We start from the raw sequence: 13,610 nt of genomic DNA, 5'->3' as shown, positions 1-13,610 counted from the left end.
TTGGTCGTATGGGGAATTCTCTTTCTCAGTCCTTCCACTCTGCCCCTAGATGTAGCTCACCTCAAAAATGAGATCCCCAAGAAGAATTCCAAGGAAGTCATGTGCCAGTAGAATTAGGTCAGCTAATTTCCCTCCCATGGTAATAACTTCTTATCAAATATAACATTAATGCTATTCTTTGTTCAATTCTGATTACATTCCAGAGAGTGAGATAAGGATCAGAACATTTCACAGTGGTTTTACTAGCAAAAACAAAAACAAACAAACTGGAAAAAGAAAAAAATCCATGGTTTTACCAAACTATGACATGTGGTAAGTAGCTATTTAAAAAGTTTGGTGGCTATCCAGCTGCCACCCTTTGTCACAGGACCGTGTCCTGTTCATTCTGTCTTGGCTTTCCTGTCTTCCTAATGATGGTTTGCGTATTTCTTTCGGTACTGAGTACAGGAACCCTGAGCACTCTCTTAATGACATGCTTTGATAAATCTGTGTTGCTAACTTAGCCTTTTTTCAGATTGTCAGTCCCTTCCTTGTTAATATAATGTTTGCTCTGGCTAAGATATTTATTTACCTCACAGTCCTTTCCCATGTTACCTTTTCCGACTGGCTCTGTAACCTACCTGGAATTTATTTTCAGGACGTTGGAGATGATCCCTCCAGTGGATACTGACTATTAGCAAATTCTGTTTTGTTTTTCTGAAAACATTTCTGATTTCAAATGCCAATTGGAAAGATTTTGTTGGGTGTGGAAATTTAGGTTGAAGACATTTTTCCTTTATTGCCAAAAACACACAGCACTGTCTCTCCACTTCATTGTTTGCTGCATGCTCATGCACAAATCTCAACCCTTGCTCTTTGCAGTCCAATGCACCTCTTCCTAACTAGGTAATTTTTATATTTTTTCCTAACCTTGATTTTCAGCACTTTCACAATGACTGATCTGAGTTTTTTTTGCACTAGTTTTGCCTATTGCTACCACTTCCTTGATAGAATATCAGAACGTTGCTTCACTCATTAATTCCATCAAACTAGCATTATTTGTTAAAATATTGGTTATTGGTTTTATAATGTTCCCATTATAAGGAGGATTCCAAAACTTCCAAGTTCTCTCTGAACTATCCTGCTAGACTTGTTCTTCTGTCTCAGTGTGGACCACACTGACAGGACTAACTGCTCTTCAGCTGAGCGGACCTGCCATCAAATCCACCTATTGAATCCATATCCTTTGATTGTTTGTTGTTTGTTTGTTTTAGTTCTAGAATGGTCATCTGGTTTTACAGTGTCCAATTCTCTGAGAAACTTTTTGTTAAGGAAATTACTCAGTTCAGCACCCAAGTTCTTAATAGACATTGGTCATGCAACATTTTGTCTAGAACACCTGTTCTCACTTTCTTGGCTTTCAGTGCTCTGTTGGAGCAGTTTCCAGCTGCCGTGTAACTTTTCATTGCATGGTGGACACTGCACTTAAAAACTTCATGAGGACAATTTGAGATTCTGAATGGTTTTATCATCCTCCAGGAATTGATTTTCACTTCCAACAGGCAGGAGAACACACTAAAGCAGTTGAGACCCCTTCGGGGTTGCATATCAGATATTTACTTAGCAATTTATAACCATAGCAAAATTAGTTAGGAAGTAGCAATGAAATAATTTCGCGGTTGGGGGTCACTGCAACATGAACTGTATAAAAATACATGAACTGTATTCCAATGCATTAGCAAGGTTGAGGACCGCTGTAATAGAGAAATGTAACTCAAGATTCAAGGAGGCTTTTTTGTTGTTGTTGATTTTAATTGATTAAAACTGGTTTCATGTGTGTGCTGAGAACGAAACACAAAACCTACATCTCACACATTGTAGGCAAGTGTTCTTCTGCTTAGCTGTATCCTGAACCCCAAACTTCATTTTTACTTCACAACTGATCTGTCTTAGCCCTGCAGAAAACCTGAGGAACTTAGCAGGGTATTTCTTCCTTGGTGGGCCCTCACCACCTACTCTCGCCTTCCATCAACCCTTGAAGACACCTCAAGTGCCTGTTCTGTCACTGCTACTGGGACACCAGCCCACAGCTTTGTTCCTCATGGGCTCTGTGCTGCATCATTAGCTCACTGGTTCCTTAAAATAACTCTTGTCAGCAGCCTGCCCACTGCGTCTAGAGATCTTGGCTAGTCCACATCAGCAGCACCAAGCTCGGGCTGAAACCCTGTCTCATTATTGTCTTCATTTACATTTCTTTTGTAATTATAAAACTAAATCATCTTTCACTTGAATGTAAGACATTATTTCTTACTTTGTGAACTCTCAAATCTCATGCAATTTTTCTATTGAAATATTGACCTACATTTTTATTTTTAGAAGTTCTTTATACCTTTTAATATTAATTGCCTATGATAAAAATGCAAGTTTTATTCTCTTTTGAAATACTTGTAGTCCACTCCAAAGCTTCTTGTGTTTATGAAGTTAATCATTTTTCCTTATTTCTGCTATGCTTTTAATCTCAAGCAACAAACTATCCATGCTCCCATCTTTAAGGCACACATCACTGATTTCTTCTGCACACAAGTGTAAGTAGTGTGCTAATGAACACTTGCAAAGTGCTAAACTTTCTGGAAGATTCAGAGTTAAAGTGTGAGATTGCAGTGACAGGTCGAGCTGCAAGTTCAAGGTCTCTTTTCTGTGTCCCGATCCCATCCTCAGACATTACTAGCAGAACTCAAGCAGTGCTATGGGATGATCATGTCTAAAGAGTTTTCTTCTTGTGTTAGCCTTTCCCGGTGCCAGCTCATCTAATCTTGTATCATCAGTTTTACTGAAGAATGGCATCTCCCTGATTCCTCCTGTGTATTTCACACTCTTTTTCCGATATCCAATACAACAGCCTCTTCAGAGTTTTCAACTAAATAAGCCTTAACTCATACCTCAAATCTTAAAATGGCTTTCTTCCTCTTCCCCCATTCAGCTTGTATTTACATGTTCAAGTTCGGACTTCCCAACCAAGCCACATGGTCAACCATGTTGAAGTCATATTTCTTTTTTTAAAATTAGTATTAATTTTTTCCAGCCCAGTCAGTTTTCCATCCCTCCCTTCTCTCCTCCCAGTCCAACCTCCTCCCCATCCACTCCTCCTTTTTCTTCAGAAAAGGGCAGGCCTCCCATGTATATCAGCCAGTCATGGCGTATCAAGTATCTCCTCTCCTATTAAGGCTGGAAGAGGCAACCCAGTAGGTGGGAAGGGACCCAAAACAGGTAGCAGAGTCAGAAACAGCCCCTATGTCCACCGTTAGGAGTCCCACAAGAAGACAAAGCTTCCTAAGTGTAACATGTGCAGAGGGCCTAGGTCAGTCCCATGCAAACGTTCTGGTTGGCGTTTCAGTCTCTTCTGAGTTCCTATGAGCATATGAGCCCAAGGTAGTTGACTGTGTTGGTTTTCTTGGTCCCTTGCCCCCTCTGACTCCCATACTCCTCCTCACCTCTCTTCAGCAGGATTCCCTGAGGTCCGCCTAATCTTTGGCTCTAGGTCTCTGCATCTGTTTCTATCAGTTGCTGGGTGAGGACTCTCTGATGACAACTGGACTAGGCAACAATCTATGAGTACAGCAAAATTCACTAGGAGTCATTTCATTGACATTTATTGATTTATTTATTGCCATTCATGTGTGGTTCTATCCTAGGTGTCTGGGTTGTCCAGCCTCTGGGTCCTAACTCTACAGGCAATGTCAGAGGTGGGCTCCCTCTCATGGTATGGGTCTCAAGTTAGTCTAGTCATTGGTGGGCAACTCCCATAATTTCTGTCCCACCTTTACCCCAGCATATCTTATAGGCAGAACACATTGCGGGTCAACCATTTGGTCAAAGGTTCCATTGTACTAGGTTCAAGCTCATCCCAGAGAGGCCCCTGATTCCAGATGTCTTTCCCAGTACTCTCTCTCTCTCCATCCTCCCCCAACCTGATCCCTTCTGTTCCCATGCCCATCCCACCCTCATTCAGTCTCCCCATTTGCCTGTGATATCTATTCTATTTCCCCTTCACAGTGAGATTCCTGTATCAAGATCAGATAAACAATTTAAATAGACCTATAACCCCTAAAGAAATAGAAGCAAACATAAAAAAAAAATCAAGCCCAGGGCCAAATTTTTTAGAACAGGATTCTACCAGACTTTCAAAGAAGAGCTAATAATAATACTCAAATTATTCCATAAAATAGAAACAGAAGGAAGATTCATTCTATAAAGCTACAGTTATCCTGATACCCAAACCGCACAAAGACTCAACAAAGAAAGAGAATTACAGATCAATTTCCCTTATGAACATTGATGCAAAAAAATACTTAATAAAATATTTGAAAACTGAATTCAAAAACACATCAAAAAGATCATCCACTATGATCAAGTGGGCTTCATCCCAGAGATGCAGGAATGGATAACAAAAGTTGTTAATGTAATCCACCATATAAACAAATAAAAGAAAAAAATGATGTGATCATCTCATTAGATGCTGAAAAAGCCTTTGACAAAAATCTAACACTCCTTCATAATAAAAGTCTTAGAGAAATCAGAGAAGCAATGAACAAACATAAACATAATAAAAGTAATATACAGCAAGCCAATAGCCAAAATCAAATTAAATGGAGAGAAACTTTAAGCAAATCTACTAAAATAAGGAACAAGAAAAAGTTGTCCAGTCTCTCCATATCTATCCAATATAGTACTTGAGGTTCTAGCTAGAGCAATAATACAACTAAAGGAGATCAAACAAATACAAAGTGGAATGGATGAAGTTAAAGAAACTTTCTTTACAGATAATATGATACTATACATAGGTGACCCAGAATATTCTACCAGGAAGCTTCTATAGCTGGTAAATACCTTCAGTGAAGTGCCTAGACACAAAATAAACTAAAAACAAAAAACAAAACAAAAACAAAAACAAAATCTATCAGTATCCCTCCCATATGCAAAAGAAATTAGAGAAAGAACACCTGTCACAACAGCCACAAATAATATAAAATATATTGATGTAACTCTAATCAAGCAAGTGAAAGACCTGTATAGCAAGAACTTCACGTATTTGAAGAAAGACATGGGAGAAGATAACAGATAATGAAAGAACTCCCAAGCTCATGGATCGGTAGAATTAATATAGAAGAAAATGACAGTCTTACCAAAAACAATCTACAAATTCAACACAATCCCCATCAAAATTCAGACACAATTCTTTACAGAACTTGAAAGAACAATACTTAACATTATATGTAAAAAATAAAATAAAATAAGAAAAAATAGGACAGCTAAAGCAATCCTGTACAATAAACAAACTTCTGGAGTGAATTGTGATGCTAATTACTCTTAATCAATAAAAATCTGAAGTCAGATATTACAATTAAAGCTGATAGATCAGAAAAGCAGAGCAGCCAGCCACCAGAGACTCTGAATCCTTAGACTGAATAGGGGCAATTCTGTCTCTATGAATTTTCAGACTGAATCCGGGGTGGGGGGATTCTGTCTCTACCCACCTTATATTCCTATCTCCACCTCCCTAGTTCTGGGATTAAAGGCATGTGTCTCCCAAGTGCTGGCATCAAAAGTGTGAGTAACCACCAACTGGCTCTATTTCTCTTTTAGACTGGTTCAATCTCCTGTAGCCCAGGGTGGCCTTGAACTCCTGATCTTCCTGCTTCCTCCTCCCAAGTGCTAGGAATAAAGGTGTGAACCACCACTGCCTGGCCTCTATGGTTAACTAGTGGCTAGCTCTGCCCTCTGATCTCCAGGCAAGCTTTATTCATTCGAACACAAACAAAATATACAACACTCGAGGTATCACCATTCCTGATCTCAAGCTGTACTATAGAGTATAACAATAAAAACTACATGGTATCAGCATAAAACAGACAGGTTGATCAATGGAACCAAATCAAAGACCCGGATGAAAATTCATATATCTATCACACCTGATTTTTGATAAAGCAGCAAGAAATAAACAATGAAATAAAGAAAGTATCTTCAGACGTCAGCGCATAGAGATATGCAACTAGACCCATAACTTGTCAAACCCAAGTCCAAGCGGATCAAAGACTCAACATGAAACCAGTACACTAGGCAATATTTCTTGACTGTCAATATCAGTAAATGGTTGCCAGGAGTACAGGTTACCTGCAAACGCCTTTCCATCCTCAAGATTACAAACTGAGCTGCCCCTCTTGCTTTATCCCCACTTGGCACACTGAATCTAACCTATTCTCCTCTCAGGCCATCCTCCAGTCAAACGATTTCACCTTCTCTTTAAAAAAGTACAGAAAGAAAACCTTCAGGTGCCTGTATTTGTAAATTCCTGGCATTCTTGTTGGGAAAACATATTAGGTATTTAAGGTTTGAGAGGTTTTTGTCCTTCTGAATATCTATAAAGGTCAGCAATCCTCTCCTAGCAGCAGCTAATGTTGTATCAGCAGGCTGTGATGGCCCACAGCTTTAATGCAAGCACTAGGGAGGCAGAGGCAAGAGAACCTCTGCATTGGAGGCCAGCCTGGTCTACAGAATGTGTTCCAGGACTGCCAGGGCTGCACAGAGAAACCTTGGGTATCTATCATCTATCTATCTATCTATCTATCTATCTATCTATCTGTCTATCTATCTATCTATCTATCTATCTATCTATCCATCCATCTATCTATCTATCTATCTATCTATCTATCTATCTATCTATCTATCTATCTATCTGGTGTAGGAGGTTCTTCTGTCTATATGTTGCTTTCATTGTTTAAGTAAAGAACCTCTCTCCCTACTACCTCTATCCATCTATTAATTTATTGGTGTGTGGGTTGTGTTTTATAACTTTAACCACAGTGAATAGATGGCCTTCTTTCTAAAGGGCATATAGAAAATGGGACACAACACAAGTCAGCAACAGGCTGGACATTCAGCACTCAGTGTCTTAGAAGGCCCCCTGAGGAGGCAGCTGTGTTGCTCTTCTGTAGTTTAACAAGAAAATCCTTCTGGTGACAAGAAGGGACCTTGCAGCTTTCAGGCATGCCTTAGGCAAGATCAGGCTTTTTTCATCATGGTTTTCTTTAAAGACTCGTCTCTTTCTATTTCTTTCTATCATCTATCTATCTATCTATCTATCTATCTATCTATCTATCTATCTATCTATCTATCTATCTATCTATCTATCTTTCTTTCTTTCTCCCCCACCGTACCTCCTCCTTCCCTAAATTTAAACTGCACACTGTGTTGATTAAAACATATCTTTCTTTTTATCCTACTAGATTTTTAATTTGAGAAACTATTTATGTATGTGATTATCTCAAAAATAAAAGAGAACTTAGGAGACAGCACTGAAGTATTCAATCATCTCGACCCACAACTTCCTCCTCTAACCTACCCTGCAGAAGAAGTTAAATTCCCAGAGTATTTTTCAATTTAAGAGGGCAGTGGATGGCGAGAGCAGATTGGCAGCAGGGCTGTGCTGATTCTCTAGTAACCAGGGCTCTCTGCTTTCCTTCCTTCAGCTCAAGGCGAGGATGCATCTTCTGTGTTTGCAAAAAGCCAAGGTTCCAGTGACACAGAAACCACTACAGGTCCTGATGGTGAGTGAGTCTGAGCTACCGGTGCTCAGCTATGAATCTGTGGTATTTTGTGCACATGTAAATCTAGGATTATGGGAACTATGAGATCTAGGAATCGACGTATTTGGTTAGAACAAAAGTAAATTTCAAAAGCCAAAAGTGTGCTTATGTGTGTGCATATGACCAAATTCTGTTTTAAGATAACACACGTGGTTTATGGCTTAAACATTCTTCATTATGTTGAGGTCACAGTGAGTCATTCAAGGTCAAGCTGAAATCTGCCTGGCCTGCTGTTATCCCTGCTACCCCAGCATTCTAGAGCTCTCCAGTGAGCTTGGGCTAAGACTCTTCTCATACTCTCAACTGCTTCACCTTTGATGCTTTGACTAAACACACAAGGACTCTTTCAGAGCACCTTAAACATAAGCCCACTTAACTTTAGATGCCTTTTAATCAGATTCATATAAAGATCCCAGAACCATGAACTTATTAACATCCCCTCTCCTACACATCCTTGCTGAGAAGACTCTGAAATGCCATTATTTGCATTAGAAAAATACCTGTTTCTGCAGACATGATTGTGCTGGGTCACTGGGGTTTGTGTTTTAAATATTATAATAAAGAGTCCTTTCGGTTTGATTAGAGAGGTATGCTGAGTGGGATTTAGATGAATTATCCCTTAGTAACACCAAGTACTTGCTGTGGGAGAAGCCAGGATAGAAGAGCCAGCAGCCACCCACAGCACAAAGTACTTTCCTTACTTCTGTAGACTTCGGAAGGCTGGGCCAACGATCATGGCAGCTTACTAGATAAAATAGAAGCCAGTGAGTCTTGTTGTTTTGGGTCTGGGAAGTGAGAAAAGTTGCAGAGGAGATCTCTTAACCCTTCAGCAGCAGCTTATCTCAGAGCCAAGAAAACTAGAATCCATAAGCTATCAACTATGCCAAGTGATACACGTTTACTAATTTTTGGTGATACCTAAAATGATAAAGTTATACTTGTTAATGGTCTGTGCTATGGTCTATAGACAAATCATATAATTTCTAAGTCAGGTTAAGAATATTCATCTCCAGGATTCCTCAGTTCTTTCTGGTAAAACCTCGTACTTGTTTTAGCTCTTGGCAATACAATACTACTGTTCTCATCTGCAGACACCCTCCCCATGCAGTCCTGGACCACAACTTCTCACTCTAACTCAACAACTATCACCGAGCCCCTCCCAGCATGCCTGGTCTCTGATCATCACCATCTTCCACTCAGTTTCTGAGAGATGACTAATCACTTGTCTCTCTGTATCTGGTCTACTCCTTTTACTATAATCTCGAGTTCCATGGATGTCACAAATGACAGGATTCATTCCTGTAATGACAATGAGAATAACTAGTATTTCACTAGCTATGCCACACTTTCTTTTTCCACTTAGAAATTTGTAAACATTCATTTCTATTTTTTTTTTTTTGGATATTGTGTTGCTTCTTTCCAATGTACTGATTTTGTTTCCTTCAGGTATGTATGCTCAGTAGTTGGATTGCCAGATTATATGGTAGTTTTTTTTCTCTCTCTGTCTTCATGGAACTTTCATACTGTTTTCTATAATGACTATACTGTTTTAAATTCACACTAACAGTCTGCAAGCCTTCCCCCAACCCTTGTCAACCTTTATTATTTTCATTGTTTTTGATAACCATAATTTTTACTGCAAGGAAGTGATTTGTGCAATTTTTAATCTTTATTTCAATATTCCTCTTGGACATTTTTGAGAACTGTCTGCTTAGATTTGTTGCTTATTTATAAAGTAGGTCGCATGCTTCCTTGCTAATACATTTCTGTAATTCCCTCTATTCTGGCTTTCAACCCTTTTTCAGTGGTGTAGTTTACAGAGATTCTCTCCCATTCAATATAATGGATCCATCAGTTATTATTTTTTTGCTGCACAAGAACATTTTAGTTTGATGAAATTCCATTTGTCTACTTTAGCTTTTGTTTCCTGTCCTTTCTGTGGTCTGTGCCAAAGATTCTTGCCAAAGTCCTGTAGTGTTTCCCCTGTTTTCCTTCCACAGTTTCATGTCTTCTGTGAGTCTTTAATCTACTTTTACTTGATTTTTATAACTGATGAGAAAGAGGAGTCTAGTTTTACTCTTCTGCATGAGGATATCCAACACATGCTCGCCGCTTAGTGAAAAGAGCTGTCCTTTGTCTCACGCATGCTCATAATACCAACTAGACTATCTAGTAACTCACATGTCTGTTTAAGCCCAAACCTTGCTGGTTTGGTCATTCCCGTTTCGAGGTATATTTACCACCCCTTCCTTTGTTCTTCTTGGTCAGGATCATTTTGGCTATAGGAGATTTTTATAGCTACACATTAAATTATTTCCCACTGTGTGAACAACATCATTAGAATTTTTATATGGATTAAGTTGGGGTAGTGCAAACATTTTCTACTTTTTTTGTGTTCTCTTTCGTTTCCTTCATCAATGTTTTATAGTTACGTTTCCTCCTAGGTATGGGATTGATTTATTTATTTCTATTTAAAACAGGTCACTATGGGCATAAGCAGTGCTACATGTATGTTATTGCAGCTTTGCTGAATTTAATTAGCAGTTCTACTAGAGAGGGGTCTTTGACATTTCCTATAAGTAAAATCAAATCATTGGTAAACACGGGCAACTTTTGACTTCAGGGGCCCTTTAGTTTTACTTTTCGCCCAAGTTCTCTGGCTATAATTTATAGAACTCTGTCAAATAAAAGTGGAGAGAGTATGGGACTCTTATTTCACATCTTAAGAAGCTTATCAGTTGGGTTATTATAATCAATACTTATATGTTGTGTTATATTTACACAGCTATATGCCAAACAAAATTGTACTGAAAGGAACTGAAGCCTGGGCAAAGGAAGTGATGTTAGGGCAAGAAAGGACAGAAGGGAAGGTGCTGGTGGGCAAGGGTCAGAGGAGTACAGCCACTCAGATGTATTGACGTGTATAGCTCCCTCCCTGAGTAGAGCTGACTCCTTGAGCCCATGGTCTGCGGACATGACTTGCTCAGGCCGGTGGGGAAACAAAGGGACCATGTGTGGAGGTACCTTGATGTCTCTCACACCCACTGCTGGGCAGCACCCCTTTGTCCCTCCTTCTCTACCACTCAGAGAGAGGCGGGAGGATGGGGCCTACTGTTCAAGTCAGGCTACTTCCGTAGTCTGCCACACAAGGCAAATCCCTTCAGTCCCAGCTCTGATCTGAGAGCTCCCTTCTTCTCATACTTGAGTCCTGAGTGCTCACCAAGCCAGCTGAGAACCTCAGAGAGCAATGTGGTGGTGAGAGAGGGCTGGCATGAAGTGAAAGAAAGCTAAGTGTGTGTGCTGACTGACAAGAGACCCAGACGGAACCTGCTGAGCAAGAACTTGGATGGCAGCACTGGCCTAGCAGCTCTCACAGGACTTCACATGGGTCTTGTTTCAATATATCCCAGTGACCAATTTGATTCCTGCACTCACTGATTATTCAAACGAACGTTTTACATGGATTTTTAAAGCTTTCCTTGCTATTGATTTTTTTGCTTTGTTTTGTTAAATCCTAAGCAGTATAATTTACAATTAATCAAATGTAATGGGCTTTGTTGTATGTTCTATCATATTATCTGCCCTGAAGAATGTTCTGTGTATAGGTCAGAAAAATGTGCCTTTGGCAAATGGAACACCCTGGGAATGACTGCTGAAGCCTTGGGTCCCGGGTACAATTTAATCCTTTTGTCTGCTTGGGATTTTCTGTCTATGTGATCTTACCATCACTGCAAATGCAACACAAAAGTCCCCAGCTGCTGTGTTAAGAGGCCATCTATTCACTTCATGCTACTAAGATCAGCTTTATATATTTAAATTTTGTTCTCTTGTAGAATTGACCCCTTTGTCATTATAAAACAATGCACCTTACTTCTTTTCACTATTACTAAGTCTTTTTATCTGCTGTATGATAGCTATTCGTGCTTCCTCTTGAACCCCCTGAGCATAGAGTATTTCCCTCCATCTCTTTGTTCTCAATCTATACATACCTTGAGTGGTGAGTTAAGTTTCTTCAAAGCACTATGTAATTTGGTCACGTGTTTTATCCCAATCAGTAACTGTGACATTTACTTGGAAAATTGGTTCATTTACATTCAAGGTAAGGTCTTACTTCAGCCACTATATAAATCATTTCCTAGCTTTCCTGTACTTCCTTTCTTCCATTCTTCATCTTATAAAGCAAAGATAATTATTTTCATCACACTTGACACAACACTTATAATTTCTTTTGAATATATAATATAATATAAAGAATGGAAACAGAAAGGAAAGTACACACTAACAAGGAAATTGGTCAAGTATGGTGACACACACCTGTAATCTCAGCTCTTTGGAAGTAGAGGCAAGGGGAGTCAAAAGTTCAAGGTCATGCTCAGCTACATAATAAATTTAATCTGTCCTGGACTACATAAGATGCTGCTTTTTAAAATGGGAGAAGAAACGATTGCCTATTGGTAAAGTAAAATTGTGGCAACAGATTACTGCAACCAGCCCAAGCTATGTTAGATACTTTAGAAGTTCAGTACCCCATGTCGTTACTTTGCATTGGAGATCTTCCAGAGCTCTTAGTGGCCAAAGCTGGGAATGAGAGATATTAGATTTTCCTCAGTTTCAGATTATATCCTGAAACTTGGCCCTGAGCTGCTAAAACCTATCACTTACTACCCCGCCCTACCCTCAGTGATATGACCGTATAACATACTAGATTCAGTTAGTGCTGAGCAAAGTAGTCCTCGCCAACACTAAGCCGAGATGTGCTTAAGTCTTGTGGTTAACAAGGACCTGCATGGTCGCATACATCAAAGAACCACATTGCAGTTGGTACTGGTGTGAGCCAAACATCAGGCAGTCTATTCCCGGTGCCAGGACAAGGCTGGGACTCTGAACTGGCTTGTTAAAGCTGCATTACCTGAGAGATGAGATAAATGGTAGAGACAGTCCCTTGGCCAGCAAGGCTGGCACCAAGCTGGGTCACATACAGAGAGATTTTCCTAGTCACAGGAAGGGAGCATCTCTGCAATAGACTGCAAAAGCAGACTCAATGCAGACCCAAAGTGGAATCTATTCTTGGAACCTACAGCTCTCTGCCTGCTGATCTAAAAGGCTTTGAGCCGTGGCAGAAAAACAAGATCTTCCCTTTCTCCCAGGTCCTGGGCCAAAGTACAGCAGGAGTGATCACAAGGTCCAGACAAATCCTGATGCTAGCTTGCTTTCATACCTGTTTTCCCAGCAGGGAGAGTTCTGTTCTCCACTCTGCTACCATAGATTTAAGGAGGCATTGTAGAGGTACTTAGCTACCAAGTCTAATGTAGTTATAGTGATTCAGGTCCTGAGCCTACCTGGTGCCATAAGATGGGGCAGGGGACACAGGGCTTTCTCCCACATCAGATTTCTCTGTGGCTAGCTTTGTTCTATTTCACATTTAAGGCTTGGCCATAATTACACATCCCTCTCATAAGCAAGAAACACCTCCCCATGCAGGGCTCTTTGGAGTGAAGGGAAGGAGGCCACAAGTAAGACTTTACCACCTGCCTGCTTCAATGTATCTTTTCGATTGTTACACTAAACCATGAGAGTGACATCCGTCACCCCATTTGTGAGAGTGACATCCATTACCCCATTTATTGTCACTGTTGATTCAGCTGATCTGGATAGCCAGGCAGCTGCCTCTTCTTCCCTCACAGCGCCATGAACATCCTTCCTGAAGTTGTCTGCTTCCTCATGAGGAAGAACAGTTTTCGATCAAGGGTAGACTACACTCCCCTGCTAGGGCCTCCAAACAAACTCATTCTGTTAAAGCGGGCGCCATGGTCTTTCAGCGATCTACTGTTCCTGTAAAGCTAGTTGATGAGCTTGTGATCAAGCTCCACATTTCTCCACCTTTGACGGGGTAAAAAGGAAAAGTAAATTTCCTTGAGTCGATAATCACTTCAGAAATAAATCAGCCATCAGGGGGAAGGAACACAGTTGTGTAAAGGATAGAGCAGG

The 13,610-nt window shown here is 40.1% G+C and overlaps 1 protein-coding gene across 6 annotated transcripts in view; it reads left to right on the top strand.

Moving 5' to 3' along the window:
• The window catches only part of Macrod2 (mono-ADP ribosylhydrolase 2), a 1,826,063-nt gene that overhangs the window by 1,802,060 nt on the left and 10,393 nt on the right, over positions 1 to 13,610 (top strand). For all 6 annotated transcript variants that reach the window (XM_057781066.1, XM_057781065.1, XM_057781064.1 and 3 more), the window contains one exon: positions 7,506 to 7,583. In XM_057781066.1, the coding sequence (XP_057637049.1) occupies positions 7,506 to 7,583 (78 nt within the window). The remainder of the gene's footprint in view (positions 1 to 7,505; positions 7,584 to 13,610) is intronic.

This window comes from Chionomys nivalis, chromosome 9 (genome assembly GCF_950005125.1).
Source record: "Chionomys nivalis chromosome 9, mChiNiv1.1, whole genome shotgun sequence".
NCBI lineage: Eukaryota > Metazoa > Chordata > Mammalia > Rodentia > Cricetidae > Chionomys > Chionomys nivalis.
Note: the sequence above shows the minus strand (reverse complement) of the source record. Positions and strands in the feature narration are given on the sequence as shown.